Here is a 16,867-nt window from a genome sequence, read left to right as displayed (position 1 = left end):
GGTTGTCAGTACATATTTGTTACTACAAAATGATAAGTATTATAAATAAAAGTATGTCCATATATAACTGAGTTTGTGACCATGTCATCTCTCATGGAATGTTGTCTTTTGGGGGAGGGGAGAGGTTAAGTGAGTGCAATGATGGCGAACATATCACACTCATGTCAGAGGTGACACGTGAACTCAATTTTTTGGTTGATTTTTCTTTGTCAAATGGCATTTAAATATATAAAATAAATATCAAAAATATAAGTTTTTGTTTTACTATCATTGTGAACATCAAGGAATTTCTATATGTGACATGGCACCAGAGTTAAGTTAGGGTTTTTCAAAATGCTGACACGCCGAGCTCAAAAGGTTCACCATCACTGGGTAAGTGGCATGGTGCAGATAGATGGCACAGCAGTGGCAGAAAAGTTCCCATTTTTCTATGAATAATTTTATGGATCCTATTCTAGGAAGACCATTTTTCATTTTCCTTACTTGTAACCTTAGATCCTCTAGTTCAGGTTCCTTTCATTCAGGGCTAGTGTCCTTTTGAAAAATAGCTTGTTAAAAACAAATTAACCAGCCCAGCTGGTGTTGCTCAGTGGTTGAGCATCAACCTATGAACCAGGAGGTCAGGGTTCTATTCCCGGTCAGGGCGCATGCCTGGGTTAAGGGCTCGATCCCCAGCGTGGGGAGTGCATGAGGCAGCGGATCATTCATTCTCTCTCATCAATGATGTTCTGACCTCTCCCTCCCTCTCCCATTATCTCTGAAGTCAATAAAGAAAACAACAACAACAAAAAAACAGCAACACTTAACCAGATATCTTTGGATAAGGTGGAAATTTCCCGCAATTTAAGCATTACTATAATTTCATGTGGCTTGTATGTTAGACCTTCTAGTTAAGCCATCTTTAGTTGTCCTGAGTAAGAAGGTTGGTTCATTATCCATTTTGAGCTGAAACTGGCATTTAAGGTCAGCCTTGTTAGATTACACTATTCTAGATCTGTGGGATGAGCTAAACATTGGCTGACTACACAGTTAAAGATCCATTTCTAGTAGCTGATCAGCCTAACTTGGTCAGAGTCTTGGCAGCTCCAGCTCTAGTATTATTTAAATATTATCTTAATATTATTTAAACATGGATAACTAGTGAAATGCTTATTTTCCATTAAACTCTCAGATGTAACTATCAGATAGGTAGTCATTGGGAGAGAGTGCTGACTTGACACAGGGAATACATTCATTCAGTGTAATGAAATCAAATGAGATAATGTATGTGAAGCAGTAACTGAGGGCATAGTATATAGTAAGTGCATCATAAATACTAGCTGTAATTGAAGTGGTTGTATTTTCACTGTTTTCTCTTCCCAGCACAGTGTCTGAGCTTAATACTCCTGAGCACTGTGCAACGCATACTTTATTAGAGAAAGAATGAATGAAATGTGTGTCTGCCTGCTTCTTTTTCTCCCCACATTAAATGCTTGTCTGCTCTTATAGCTGGGGGACAAGCTGACATACAAATTGGCTTGCTGAAAGTTTCTCAGTCCCATTTGTCACCTTACTCTTGGAGCCCAATTGTATGTCAACTCCATGTCCCGCCTGCTGCCTGCCAGTGAGGGGCAGACCCAGGCCACTTCCCTATGATCTGCTTTAGCTGGCAAGGCTCTGATCAAGCTTGACTGATGGATGGGTGCCCCATTGTTGGGAACATCTGCACGGGCTGCTCAGGAAATAAGCCTTGGCTGTGTTTTTCTGGGTGACATCCACTGCTTGAAAATAAGTAACATGGAAAACAAAGATTTGGGTTTGCCCTTCTTTGAAAATCCAGAGTTCCGAAGACCTATTTTGAGTCACCTGGCTTGAGAAATGGTTTTGTGTTTTGCATATAGGCCCCTCATTTCCTTTGCTGTAAACCCTGTCCATGGCTTGAGGAAATCATGTGAGCAGTTTGTACATGGAGGCCAAGATTTTCTGTTTGTTTGTTTTTTTTGTTGTTGTTGTTTTTTATGACTATTTCCCCCCCTAATTTCTGTTTAACGTCAAAGGGGTGACTATTCTGAGTGACCACCTTGATCATTCTCCTCCCTTGATTTTGCAGCACTCGGAAGGAGTGAATGACATGTGCAGCTCAGGACGTCATTTCTGAAGGGAGGCGTCGTTCTCTGGGAGAGGAGTCCCCCATGAGCCTGGCCGAGGCCCTGGATCTGTGTGCAGTGGACTAAGGATTTAGTAGGATGTCAACTGAGACAGAACTTCAAGTAGCTGTGAAAACCAGCGCCAAGAAAGACTCCAGAAAGAAAGGTAAGGGTGAATGTTTTCTTTGTGGCTGCTTGTCTGTATCAGAATGAGTTTTTATCTCTGTGATGATATATCTTCTATCTTCTATTTTTTTTTTTTGGAGTCACCAGCATGATTGGATACTTTTGTGCTCATAATATATTTTAATGAATCTTCATTATTCTCTGGGTAAAATCTAAAATTCTTTTCATGACATATAGTGCCCTTCTTGATGTACCTTCTTCCCATCCCTACAGCAATATTTCCCTAAGCCCCCCTCCTTTAACCCTGTTTATCCTCCAGGCATTCTGTCCTCTGTGGTTCACCTTTGCATACATAAGTGGTTCTCAGAGGCCAGCAGCACCAGCAGCACCTGGAAGGATGGTGAAAGCACAGATGGCCAAGGCTCATCCCCAGATTTTGGTTCCCCAGGTCTAAGATGGGGTCCGAAACTTTGCATTTATGACAAGTTCCCATATGATGCTATTGCCGTTGGTTCAGAGACCAGACTTTGAGAGTCATTGTACTCCTATTAGTCCAGCCTGAAATCACGCTCCACTTTTTTTTCCAAAAGGACTCCTCCTTGCTGTTCAGGTTTGAGCTTAGTGGGCCCCTAGGGAATGTAGGGGTTTCCTAACTCCCTGAATTGGGGCAGTTGCTCATTTGTTTTGCTTCAGTAGCACTTGGTTACTATCTCAATTTATTAAAAATGTCCTGTGTTTTTGTTTGTCAACTCTATCATACACCCCTTCAGACCTGGACCCCTTGTTCACCCTTTCACTTCCAACACTTTGGAAGTGCTGACACAGGGTAGACACATAGCCTCCTGGGAATGAAGACCCGTGTGCTAGTGTGATGATAGAATAAATCTATCCCTTTGGATGTATTCTGAAGATTTGGGTCCTATCACTTTATAACTGTCCCTTTCAGGAAATGTGTCCCCCTGTTGTAATTGGATGCCAGCAACTTCTTGCGAGCTGTGTGTGTGTGTGTGTATGTGTGTGTGTGTGTGTTTGTGTGTGTGTTTCTGCCCATGGTTTCAGCTCTTTCCTCCCCCATCTTCTCCGCTGCATGAAGGAGGATTAATAGAGCTCTCTTTCAGGTCTTGAGATCTGTCAATATCAGCTTGCAAACCCGGATGCCTCTGGTTGCTCTGTGAGGCAGTGATTTGTTTGGGATTGTGCTGTGCCTGCCCTGTCACGTTGGTGATGGTACTTGTCTGACACTCTGGAAATGGGGACATACATGTAATATATATGCAGCTTTCGGACAGCCAACACCCCAGGGAGGACTATACATTATACTTTAGATGATTATTGGAAACACAAATATTTTGGAAGCAGTCTATTTTATTCTCTAAAACTTAATGTAAACCTTGTTCTTTATGCATTGGTCCCTAAGCATAATAGACGAAAAGCAAGTGAGTGAGAATACAGGTCTAGGGAGAACTGCTACATAGGAAAAAAAATTGCAGAATCTGTTATGTACTAGAATTTAAATCCTTTTTCAGTGGAAACTGACAGGTTATATTTTTGCTTCAAATTTAACCTTCCCTCTAAACTTGTGCTCTTGAATGCTTTATACATTAAAAATTATATCTTAGTGCACATCTTTTCATTCTTAATTTTAACATTGCAAACCCAGAAGTATTCTAAAGAGAGGATTCAGGTTTTCAGAACATTGGCTTAGTGGAGGATTTGGAAGGAGAGTGTGAAGGTGACCTTTTTATCTCCTCCTCATCTTCATATCCTAATAAGCCCTAAAACCAGCACAATACATATGCAAGGAGTATTCTCTAGCGAGTGGCTAATCCCACAGAGTCTGGGCAGGTCAATCTGGGTCAAATTCTGGCTATACCGTTTCCTAACTATGTAACTTTAGAATATTAGCCTCAGTTTTCTCTCCTATAAAATGAAAATATAATATTGCAGACCTCAAAGGCTCACCATGAATATTAATTGAAATAAAGCAAATAAAACACTCAGTATAGGACTTGGCATATATTAAATGCTCAAGGAAGTTTAGCTTTGTTCCTCCTTTTCCTCCCCCTTCCTCCTCCTCATTCTTGCCCTACTGCTTCCCATCTCCTTCCTCTTCTATCATCTTTCTTCATTTTCCTTCTCTCACTTCTTTTCTCTATTTCACTTATTCCATTTTTACCCATCTCCTCCTCTTTGTCTTCTCTACCTTCATCATTATCATCCTCATCTTACATTGTTTTCTCTTATCCCATTGTAGAGCCAAAGGGATCTTAAGAAGTGTATAATACATTATTTGTCCCAGAGCAAGCGCTAAAAATTGTTTGTAATTATGTAACAGAAATAAATCTTTATTCTTGACAATGTGTTTGATCCAAGCACCATGAAAACACATTCATACATTAAAATAAGAGAGAGAATTTACTGGTAACAGGATTAATTTATTTATTATTCTTCAGTTTTGACTTTGGAATAGTCAGTATTCTACTAAACGAATGTTGGTAACTGGGCCCAAACAAGTAGAACAGTGTATATCTTGATCTTGAATATAATTGCATTGCTAAGCTCTTACTAATACTTTCTCCATCTCCTCTTTGATTTTCTGTGGAGGCAACATATAACCTTGTAAGTAAGTTTCTGCCTTCCTCTGCAATCCTTAGGTACTTCTTTTTCTTATCATAGCGCATTGGCTAGTCTGTCAAAACAGTATTTAGTGATAGTAGGTATCCTCATCTTGTCCTTAAACTAGTAGAAATGCTTCTAAATTACTGTAAATCTGATATCTAAGTTTTTACTGAAGATTCTTTTTTAATATGTTTTTTATTGTTGATAGTATTACAGATATCTCCCATTTTTCCCTCTTTACCCCCCTCCTCCCAACCCCTACCCTTCCCCCCACATTAAAGATTATTTATTAGTTCTCTTTCATTTATCATTTTTCAGGAAGTCTATTTTAAAGTTTTGATTTACATGTTGAATTTTTATTATATGCCTTTTTATATTTATATCAATGCGTATTTTTACTATTTTAATTTATCTTATGGTGGATTTTACTGATAGATTTTCTAATCTTCATTTATGAGGTAAATTCTACTGGTTCAGGTGTATTTTTTTAATATGTGGATTTGATTTGCTATTTTCTTAGGATTTTGGTATCTATATTCATCAGCAAGATTGACAGATAACTTTCTTTTCATGGACAATCTCTGTGCCTGGTATTAGTCAAAGTTTATATAAAGCTTTTAGTGGTAAGGAAACACTGAATCATATGTAGGTCTCTTTCTGGGAAAATATATATATTTTTAGTGATTTTCATTTTTTAAAAAGCTATATATGCTTATTATTAAAAATTAGAAAAGAAAAAGTAAGCATGCATATTTCCATCAATCAGAAGTAACTACTGCTAACATTGCAGTCCTTTTCTTAGGGACTAACCTTTCAGAGTGGCTTGAGATCATACTATTCATACAGTTTTATATCCTGCTTTATTTGGGACATTATATCGTAAGTGCATTTTTAGATTATTAGATGATATTATAGACTAGAAAAGTTGTTTTCCCCTTGGCAAAATTCAGATAGTTCCTGGGTAGATATTTTATTTCCTATAAAGGAATACCTCAGGGCACGGGCCACCTATTGTGAGAAAGAGTGGCTTAAAAAATTTTTGAGAAGCCCTTTAGAATTTCCCACAGACCTGTCACCCTGGTTCTTCACCCAGGCTGCTGAAACCGAGTCAGACAGTTTTAAATGCAAGTCACTCAGGGCCACATTTCCCCGTCAAATGAGTTTCTAGGCAGGCTATGTAAGAGAAATAACGAGAGTGTTCACAATTTTAATAAGGAAGGGATGAAAGTAGTGAGCAATAAAGTTGTTTTCTTCATTTCATTTTTATTGGATGGTGTCACCACACATACAGCTTGTCAAACACTGCATATTCCTGGAGTGGGGTTGGGTGGAGGACTGGAAGAGGAGAAGGCTTATTTTCAGGGTTGCTACCTGCCTTCAGAGGGGAGAGCAGTTGGCACAATTCTTGTTACTGGTCATCCTGGCATTAGGCCACCCAGTGGGAGACTGTGATGGAGGACTAGGTCCCCTGATAAAGCAGATGCAGGCACTTCTGGGGGCAGTGCCTGGGGCTTCCAGTCATCGCCACCTGGCAACTTAGTGGAGGGGAAAGGGCACTAACTTTGGAGCCAGACAGGCCTGGTTGTTTAATACTAACTTTCCTTATCTGCTGTGTAACCAGAGATGGTTATTTAGCCTTGGAGCCTAATCTTTAAGAGGGTGTGTGGTGGTGGTGGTGGTGGTGGTGTGTGTGTATATAATAATACTTGTCATCAGAAGGGTGGGGGATATGGGGATATGTCCTGGATAAAGGGCAGCTTGGGATCTGCAGCCTGGCACCTGCTTGGTGTGTGTGTGAGTTTTTCTGCCGTCTTCCTTCTGAAATCACAGTTCAGCGTTATCTCCTGATTTTATTGAAACACCTGAAGATAAACTGGCTCACTTTCCTTATGTTTATGTTAGCATTATATTCAAGGGTCATGAGTTAACAACAAGAACATGCTTCCTTAGTATTTCCTCCCAGAAAGAAGCAGCTGTAAGAATCCAGGTTCTGGTGGGATCCAGGAGAAGCTGGTGGTCAGGGGACAGTGCCTTAACGTTGGACTCAAATCAAATTGAGCTAGAACCTGGCTATGTGCCTCAGGTGCTGTGAAAGTCTTTGGAGATTTCTTTGAAAATTCTGGTCAATTTTGGTTAAGGAGTGGTTTTAATACTGCCATACTCAAGTATGATCCCTGAACTGATCAGTCAGCCTGGGAAAATGATCTGTGCAAATGGTGATCTGCCACTTACGTGCTTATAAGATGCTGTTGTATTCATTACCCCATTGGATCCCTGGGATCCTGGGAGGTTAATTTAAAAAAAAAATACATTTTATCAGGTCGATGTGGCAGAGCTGCTGTTTCATCGCTTCTATCCACTGCTGTTGTCCTGCAAGGGAGGCAGCCTGAGGTCAGTCAGGACACTGGATTTGGGCTCAGACCTCAGACCCACCGCTCTCTTTCTCCTCTCTCTCAAGTCATTTCCACTTTTTAAGCTTTAGTTTCCTCAGGCAATAAATGGATAGAGAAATTATATTTGCTCAGCCAAATGTGAAACATAGATGAGACATTAATTACTCACTTAGTTCTTTTGTCCACAAGCATTTGTCCAGCCCCAGCCAAGAGCCCTGGAGGCCTCAGTGTCCTGGGGGAGAGAAGCACCTGGGAGGGGAGTGTGACCCATCAGTGCAGGTACCGCTACCTCTGGAGGCCCTTCGGATTTTTATGTCTCACCCTTCCCTGAAAAAAAAAAGTTTTTTCTACTTTGCAACTTTTATTTATTCTCAATCTATTACTATTCATAAAATTGGTTTAACTTTTACTCCAAATTCATACGTATTGATTAAATATTACATGTTTATCATAATAAAGAAAATTCTGATTAAAACACATTTTTCTGTTTTTCTGGCCAAAAGCAAGTGAATTTCATCTCAATAAACACAAGTAACACAATACTCTGAAAGTCTTTATACATGGATGCCTGAATGGGTTCACTAGATGTTGAAGTACATAGACAGTTGTAAGGGACTAGTGTCAGGGCTAGCTAGAGCCCTTTCCTCTTAGATGAGAGCGACATGACCACAGTCATTTAGTTGGTCAGTGACAGAGCCAGGGCTGGAACCTGGCTGGTGTTTCAGTCCTGGATTTCAGACTACTTACGCTCTTAGGAATAACCTCTGGGTATTTTATTTCCTCTTCTTTTTCTTTTCTTTTTTTTAAAAATTGATTTCAGAGAGGAAGGGAGTGGGAGAGAAAGACAGAAACATCAATGATGAGAGAGAATGATTGATCAGTTGCCTCCTGCGTTCCCTCTACTGAGGATCGAGCCCACAACCCAGCCATGTGTCCTGACTGGGAATTGAAACATGACCTTCTGGTTCATAGGTCGATGCTCAATCATTGAGCCACACTGGTCAGGCTGTTTCCTCTTCTTTACACCAAAGACTCCTGGAGGAGCCCATGATTTAGAAATAGACAAAATTACATTTTGGTCAAGGCTCAGCCCATTTTCTACTTATCTGTCTCAGGCTAGCCACATAATCTTTCTGAGCCTCATCTGCTGCACCTGTAAAGTGGGGAAAACAGAACCTATCTCAAAATGTTGTAATATAGATTGCATGAGTCAACTATTTAAAACACCTAAAACAATTATCTGTACATAGACTCAAGAGAAGGAAATTGTTCTTTTTTCCCCTATCTTTCCTACCAGCCCTGAGAGGTGGCACTTCTCTTAGTACACTCAGGTATAAAGATAGGTGGAAAATATCCCTACCCTCAGAGTCACATGGGTATTTAGCCAGTAAGAAAAAATTGGTCCATCTTCCAATGGATACTTGTTCCAAGAAAAAACTGGGAAAGTGGACAGGGGATACCAAGTAAATGGACCATGTTGTCAAACTACAAACATTTATTAATAACCATCATTTATTGCATGTTTCCTGCATGCCCTCCATTTTAGATAAAATGTCCCTAATGAGCCCAAATCTTACATCACCTAATGGAACACATAATAAAATAATGTTCAGAGAGATCAAGAGACTTCCCCAGGTCACATGACTTGTCCAAAGCTAGAGAGCAATGCCTGCCCCATGCGGAAGTCTGTGTCGTGTTCCCTGAATGCATTCTGTGGGTTCATCCTGTGCCCTGAGGCTTGCGGTTGGGAAATGTGAACAAATTACAGGGGCTGCACTGTTTTAGGGGGCTGGGCATGGAAGCAGATCAACCACGTCATGTAAATTTATGGCACCTCTGGCTTGGCAGGGGTTTGGATCTTGGTGAGCTAATTGCTCTCTGCTAACTCTGTGATTTGCAGGCTTTGGAAATTCGAAATCAAGGATTTAATTACAACACCACATAAATCTCTCTGAGGTGGATCCATAAAGCTCCTGGGGTGAGAGGTTTGGGAAGGAGGGAATATTGTTTTAGGTCAAGAAGTCTTACTTAAGGGTAAGATTGACTGTCAGAACATATGATGTGTGGTTGGGAGAGACTTCTGTATTCTCCATGAGCACATGGTCTCAAATTTATTACCGGACACCTCACCCACTGTGGTCATTTCATGAAGACAAACTCATTTCAGGGCCTCATTCTAGCTGGTTCTAAGTGACTTAGAAAAAGTCAGGCTTTCTTCAAGTCCACACCTCTGTTCACCCTTGACCTTATTTTATAACTCCAGAAGCATACCAGTCAGGACAACACACCGAGCAAGCTTTTTGAGATCTGGTTCCTGTCACCAATGCTATGCCTTTGTCACACTGAGCCACACTGAGCTTCAGGTCCAGGGGTGTACCTCTGATGTTTGTGCATACTGTTTTCCCTATTGGACCACCTTTCTCACCCTATTCACTTGGCTAACTCTGCACCACCCTTCAGAACTCAGCCACCATTTGACCGGACCATCATTCTTAACATTTGGAACTTCAAGATGCCCTCAATTAATAAACCACCATTATCAGCCCCTGTGACCTCCTAAGTGTCTCTTAAATCCCATCGTTCTCTCTCCTCGCTGCTCCTGTCCTGACGGTCCTTCAGGCTGTGGATCATCCCATCCTCTGCCTCAGTGGTCTTCCAGTTTCCATTATTACCCATCTCTAGGCTGTTCTTGACACTCTCACCAACAGGAAAATCTGATCAGGTTCCATCTCTGCTTCAGACTCTTCAGTCAGCAGCTCCCACTGCTCCCACTGCTTATCTGGCTCCAGAGAGGCCCCATCTTGTCTGATCTCTCCTTATCTTTCCAGTCACATCGCTCACCACTCTTCCACAATGATACTTCCTCTACTCGGTGGCTCAACTGAGCTAATTTCAGTTCCCAGACCCTACCATGTGATCTTTCACATTTGGAATTTTGCAAATGCTTTTTTATCTCCCAGGAATACATTTTTCTTTATTCTTTTCAAAGCTTATTCCACTTTTGATTTAGTTTAAAGTTAGATATGACTTTTCCCAGAAATGCTCTGGTGATTTATTGCAGCCCACAGATATGACCCCCAGTTGAGGGTTATGACTGGTCTGTGCACTCTCAAAGCACCTCATTTTCCCCATCATAATACATTATTTTAACTATCTCTTGATTCCTCTTTATCACCCACTAGCTAAGAGCTCTGCGAGTACAGGGACTGTGTCTATCTTGTTAACCACTTCACTCCTATTCCCAAGCTCTTCCAAGCACAATGCTAATAGATGTAGGCACACAGCATTGTTTGTTGAATGAGTAAATGAGTTAATAAAGGAACTTATGACTAACGAAGCCTTCCCTGACTGGATTTGTGAGGGGTCCATACCATCGGTACTTATTCAAACCATCACACTTGCCACATTTTCCCCTGTAATCGTTTGCTTATTTCTCTGTTTGCAATTAGCTGTGAGTTCCTAGCACAGCACCCAGAACATGGCAGGTACTCAGTATATGTCTGTTGAACTAATTATCGTAAAGTAGAGGGGAGAATGATTTGCACTAGGAGAAAGAAAATTTAAAAACACTCACATTTCCCCTAAATGCTGGCTCTTGAGAGTTTGATAACGTTGCTCTGAAAATCCCTCCATTCTGTGAGCTACTTCTCATTTTGTGATGTGTGTCCAATCATGTCTGGTGCCGTAATTTAGCGTGATGTGGGCCATATTGGTAGTAAGAGCTGTAAGATTTGCCATATTAGTTCATCCCACTGCTTCATTAAGCCCAGTGTGCTGCCTCTGGAAGTGGCTGGGCCTGAATTTTGATGTTTGGGAGAACAAAGCCCTGCACATTAGCCCTCCAAGTCCCAGGAGTCAGATAAAGTACACTCCTTCCTGGGGTCAGAGAGGCCTCCTCTTTGCAGATAATCAGTAAATGCCCCAGAGCAGGGGTTTTTATGATCTCTGTGGATTTGCTGAGCAGGCGATGTGCCCCGTGTGCTGGAATTTCAGCAGCCCCCTCCCATTGCAGCACAGCTTCTAGGATGGTCAGGGTACATGAGTTTCAAGCCTAAGTGTTTCTGCAGGCCATCAAGAGAGCACCTGATGGTAAAAAAGGGGACATCTGTAATACTTTCAACAATAAAGATAAAAAAATAAATTAAATAAAAGACTAAAAAAGAGCCCTGGCCAGTTTTTCTCAGTGATTAGAGTGTCGACCTGTGGACCAAAGGGTCTCAGGTTCAATTCCCAATCAAGGGCATGTACCTCGATTGCTGGTTCATCCTGGCCCAGGTCGGGTGCGTGTGGGGGAGGCAACCAAGCAATGGATGCCTCTCTCTCCCCTCCTTTCCACTCTCTCTAAATATCAATGTGGAAAATATCCTTGGGGCAGGAGTTTAAAAAAAGAGAGAGATGGAAAGAGCCTTGGATCAAAGGCCAAAGAGGCTGGAGTGGAGGTGAAAGAGGAAATAATGCCTGTTGTTCATGTTATCTCATTTAAGCTGGAAAACAATCTTTAGACAAGCATTCCCATTTCACTTGGGAAGCAGCTGAGGCTCAGAGAGGTGAAGGCCACACAACTTGTAAGTAAAGGGAAGCATTTGCATCTAGATCTCTCTGGCCTCAGAGCCTGTTCACATGCTTAACACCAGACTAAGCTGCTCCCTGCTCCTGCTGGATGGTGTGTGCTCTTCCCAGATATCAAATAATGCTGCCTTGCAAGACATCTTCCTGCAGATGCCACGAGTAGCGCCATTAGATGGAGATGCCTCAGCAAGAGAAAGGGGTGATGACACAATATAGTGGAGTTAGAGAGGGAGTTAAAATGCATAGGCAGCCCTAGCTCTTCATCCTCCTTGGCGGCGTGTGTGGGGTTGTCATGCATGAGGAATGCACATGATTGAGAAGGAACCATTTTCTAAGGATGTCAGTTATTCTGTGTTTTCCAGGCATCCAAAGTAAAGACTAGGGGAATCTGAAGGCTTTTGATTGTGCATAAATCGAAATGCATTTCTAGATCTTAGTTTGGAACAAGCACTCCAATTTCGCAAATGCTCCTGCTCTATGAATATTATAATCAGCCCATTTCACCTTCCAGGAGGCATCCCCACATCAGAAATGATAATGAAGATGCTGCTTATGAAGGTAGTTGCTATCTGTCAACAATTACAAAATATCAGGTGATATATCCAAACATTTACATGTATTTTTTTCAATCAGAACAACGCTTCAAGAGAGAGCTCCTTTTTGAAATCTTCAGACCACAGATGAGGAGCTGGAAATTGGAGAGGTGAGGCAAGTCAGTGCTGTAACCCCAGAACCTATGCTCTGAATGGCTGTTCTGTCTCACCCATCCATTTAGTAAATGGTACACATGCCATAGGTCCCACCTGGCACATTCTGAACACACTGACCTGCTGGGCCCTCCCTGAGTCTTCTTCAGCTCTCCTCTCAACCTGAAAAAATTCCTTGTCTTGCCCTAACCAGTTTGGCTCAGTGGATAGAGCGTTGGCCTGTGGACTGAAGGGTCCCAGGTTCAATTCCGGTCAAGGGCATGTACCTTGGTTGTGGGCACATACCCAGTAGGGAGTGTGCAGGAAGCAGCTGATTGATGTTTCTCTCTCATCAATCTTTATAACTCTCTATCCCTCTCCCTTCCTCTTTGTAAAAAATCAATAAAATATATATATATTTTTAAAAAATCCCCGTCTCTTACCTACCTGTAACTGCCCATCTGAGCCTCTGAGACCCAGTCAGACGGCACCTCCATGAAGCTCTCCCCAGCATTCCCCTCCTCCCATTTGATTTATGCCTTCCTTTCCCCAAGATTGTCAGCATTTTGTGTGTGTTTTTTAAATTTAATCCAGACAAAGCTCCTATTTTTTTCTTCCATCAATTAGGATTGTACTTATATGCCTTTCTTTCTTGCTAGATTGAGTCTCAAGTAGAGACTGGATGTCAGGGACAGTGGCTTATGCATCATTGTATTCCCTCAAAGGCTGGGAGGAGGAGAGTTTAGAGTTCCCAGAGGAAAACATGGGGAAACACTAATTACCTGACTACTAAAGGCAGCCAGAGAATAGAGTGAGACTCTAAGAGATTTTGTGGTTGATAATGCTCCCATTTTCAGACACTGGGACATTACACAGATAAGTTCAAAATAAGTTCAAGGTCACCCATCATGTAAGTGGAAGAACAGGAGGGTTTCTGGTTTTGGTTTTATTTTAGAGAGGGAGGGAGTGAAGGTAGAAACGAGAGAAAGAGACAGAGAGGAAAGGTAGAGAGAGGGGAGAGAGAGAGAAAGAGAGAGAGAGAGAGAGATTGGTGGTTCCACTTATTTACGCATTTATTGGTTGATTCTTGCATATGCCCTGACTGGGGATCATACTGCAACCTTTGCATATGGGATGCCACTCTAACCAACTGAGCTACCTGGCCAGGGAGAACAGAAATTTTAAGCTGAGGTTTGAATGACACCAAGCATGGGATTTTTATGCATTGTCTTGCTGTTTTCCAGCAGTGGCCATGGAGTAAAACCTTAGTGAAAGCTCATTTGCTAGGCATCTGGTTCCTGTGGTCCAAGTGGTAGCAATATCTGCAGTTTACTTTTATAAAGAATTTCTACGTAGTACTTGTAGATTCACTTCCGTGCGATTGGGAACTGTCATCACTTGGTCTTCTAGCCTCCCTGGCTGGTGCCATTGCTCGGGGGAGATCTTGCCATCTGATCATTAAACTAGAGTCAAGAAGAGCCAGGCAGGAACTCACATTGGAGGAAGCCCAGCAAATGATGAATAGCAGACCTGAATCTTATCATGTATTTCAGAATGATGTACGGACTGTGGGAAACTGCCTTTGACAAATGTGCACGGGAAAGGGAATTATCTCCAACAATGAAAAATGTTCTTATTGTGTGATCCTAAAAAGGATCAGGACCCCTATCATTGGGAAAATGATCATCCCCATATCCCTTATTAACAGCGATATGGAAGTGTGTGCTAAAGACATTGGGCATCTTGCAGAAGCTGTGATGGATGGCCATGAGCTGGAATCAGGTGGGACTTATGAAAGGTAACTTGATGCTTGATGGCAGGTAGGAAATGTGCAGTGAAGCTGAGGTCCCTTTTAGTCCTGGATTCCTAAGGCTCTGTAAGACTTGTACCTGCTATCTTAGCCATGTGCCCACTGGTTCTGGTCAGGCTGGAGATGTGATTAAATAGTGGAAGGTATTTAATATAGGTTTGTAAGGAATAAAACCACTTCTATGGGGAGAGAAAGACTAGTGTGCCAGGCATCTATAATAATAAAAGAGTAATATGCAAATTGACCAAATTACCGAACAGCAGAACGACCGTCTGGACGACCTTCTGGACGAGTATGCTATGATATGCACTGGCACCAGGCCAGCCAAGGCGGGTGTGATGGAATTGGTCAGGGGAGCCCCGCGGCCGATCGCCCCAAAGAGGGAGGCCCAGGCCACCCAGCTGGTGGCTACAGAGAAAGGCCCAGGCCACCCAGCTGGTAACCACAGAGGGAGTCCCAGGCCAGCCAAGAGATCACACCCCATGCCTGTCGCCTGCAGATGGAGGTGACCGGCGGCAGGGCGAGAGGGGCAGTGCCACACAGATGGCAAGCAGTGGCAGCGGTGGGGGTGGGGCTAGCTGCCAGCAGCTGGGGAAGGAAAGCCCTGATAGGCCTTAATCACTGGCCAGGCCTAAGGACCCTACCTGAGAGGTCCTGGATTGTGAGAGGGTGCAGGCAGGGCTGAGGGACACCCCCATCCCATGCATGAATTTTGTGCACTGGACCTCTAGTTTTAAATATTTAATCTCATAGAGTTTCACATTTCATATACATATGTAGAAACGTAGCATCCTAGAGATTAAGTAGCCTGGCCAAGGCTAGAAACTAGCAGAGTAAGGATTTGAACCTGAACAGTCTGATTTCAAAGTCTGTGCTTTGTCATCCATAGTAACTTTAATAAATAATCTCCTGGTGGGAGTTGAAATAGTAGTAACAAAAACAACTGAATGCATATGTGAAGGAGGATGCCTACAACAGCCTTTAGCATATAGTAGATGTTCAAGAAATGTTAATCAAATCAAGAATTGTCTCTTTTTTTCCAAGTTAATTTTGTTAGGGGGTGTGTAATGGTTATGAAGTTCTTTGAATTCTGTCCTTTCTTCCCTTTCTCCCTCTTTTTTCTTTCCTTCACTCCATTTTTGAGCATTTTCTGAAAGTAGGCAGAGTGCTGGCCACAGAAGATTGTAAACATGTTCTGGGCTTAAGTAATTCACGATCTAATACAAAAGATAGACAACTAAGAAGAAATTATAGCTTGTTGCAGTAGTTTGAAATCCCAGAGCAAAGATAACCAAGCATCAAAGGACTTCCCAGAGATTGGGTGATATAAATATTCTTAGAGTTAAGATTTACTTATTTTTTCATTCAGTGCATGCTTTGTGAAATATCTTCTAGTATTTTAGACATTGTCTACCTATTAGATTTAAAACCATAGCTGTGAAAAGTAAGTTCTACCCTGTCCTCCAGTGAAAAGGAAGACCAGCGGATTAGACATCTTGCTTGGCAGTAACTTGCCTCCCCTCTCTGCTAGATTAGAAGTGCCTTCAAGTTATACACATACATCATTCGTTTCCTTTTCTGCATAGAACCAGGCACATAGTATGTGCTCATTAAGCATTTGTTGAACAATGGAATAGCCTATATTAGTTAGGTAATTCTTTGGCCTTTGGCTTACATTTTCCTAGAAACAGTAATTTATATTCCATTAGTTTTCTGTTAATGTTTTAAAATAATGATTACTGTGGCTTCTCCTCCTGCTCTCAGAGTTATAGATTGCAAATAGATTTTGTGTAATTTGTTAATGCCGGTCGATTTTGATGGCTGCTTCGAGCACTGGGTAGAGGATTCTGAAGTCATATCCTGGCTTTGAGTGAGAATAGTTAACACTCAGGTATATTTTCTTTCTTTCTTATCCCTCCGCACCCCCTGGCCCCTACGCATGAGTATGTACACACAAGCATGCAAACACATGCTTCCTACTTTGATTTCACTGCAGACTAAATGCTACATAACATTTACTAAGCCTTACACTTTAAGCTATTCCTGTGTCATTACACATTTTTACGATGATCCTTTTTTTAACGTCAAGTGGTCTAATTTCCCTTAGTTTTTACTCACAAAGCCTCTCTTCCAACCCTTCTGCCATTGCTGCCAGGTTTTGCTGTCCATTCCCCAATTTCTGAAATTGTGCTGCAGCTGAGGCAGACAGATCTGCTTTCAGCAGCTAGCAACACATCCTCGTTTCACCCTTGAACTGGTGCGTGTTTCTCTTCTGTATTTGGTGGCAGGGAAGGTCCTGACTGGCTTCCTGCAGCAGGAAGAAGCCTGGACTTCAGAGTGGGCTCCCCTTCGTGAGGGTCACCCCGGGGGCTGCCCCTCCAGTAAAGCATTAGCATTAAGATTTGCCAGCAGGTGCCTCTGAGCTCCAGTGGTTTTTTGCTGTTCAGACCTTCTAACCTCAGCTGATCAGCTTTAATATGTTGTCCTGGTGCCTTGATTTTTTGGTTCATCTGTTTTAATGTGATGAAATGTAAAAAC

At 42.0% G+C, this 16,867-nt stretch overlaps 1 protein-coding gene across 3 annotated transcripts in view; it reads left to right on the top strand.

Moving 5' to 3' along the window:
• Positions 1–16,867, top strand: part of DAB1 (Dab, reelin signal transducer, homolog 1 (Drosophila)) — a 1,114,753-nt gene that overhangs the window by 864,687 nt on the left and 233,199 nt on the right. For all 3 annotated transcript variants that reach the window (XM_015566970.1, XM_006768369.2, XM_015566969.1), the window contains one exon: positions 2,090–2,292. In XM_015566970.1, the coding sequence (XP_015422456.1) occupies positions 2,226–2,292 (67 nt within the window). In that variant the 5' untranslated portion in view covers positions 2,090–2,225. The remainder of the gene's footprint in view (positions 1–2,089; positions 2,293–16,867) is intronic.

This window comes from Myotis davidii, unplaced genomic scaffold (assembly GCF_000327345.1).
Source record: "Myotis davidii unplaced genomic scaffold, ASM32734v1 scaffold79, whole genome shotgun sequence".
Lineage (NCBI taxonomy): Eukaryota > Metazoa > Chordata > Mammalia > Chiroptera > Vespertilionidae > Myotis > Myotis davidii.
This window is presented reverse-complemented; position numbering and strand designations above follow the sequence as displayed.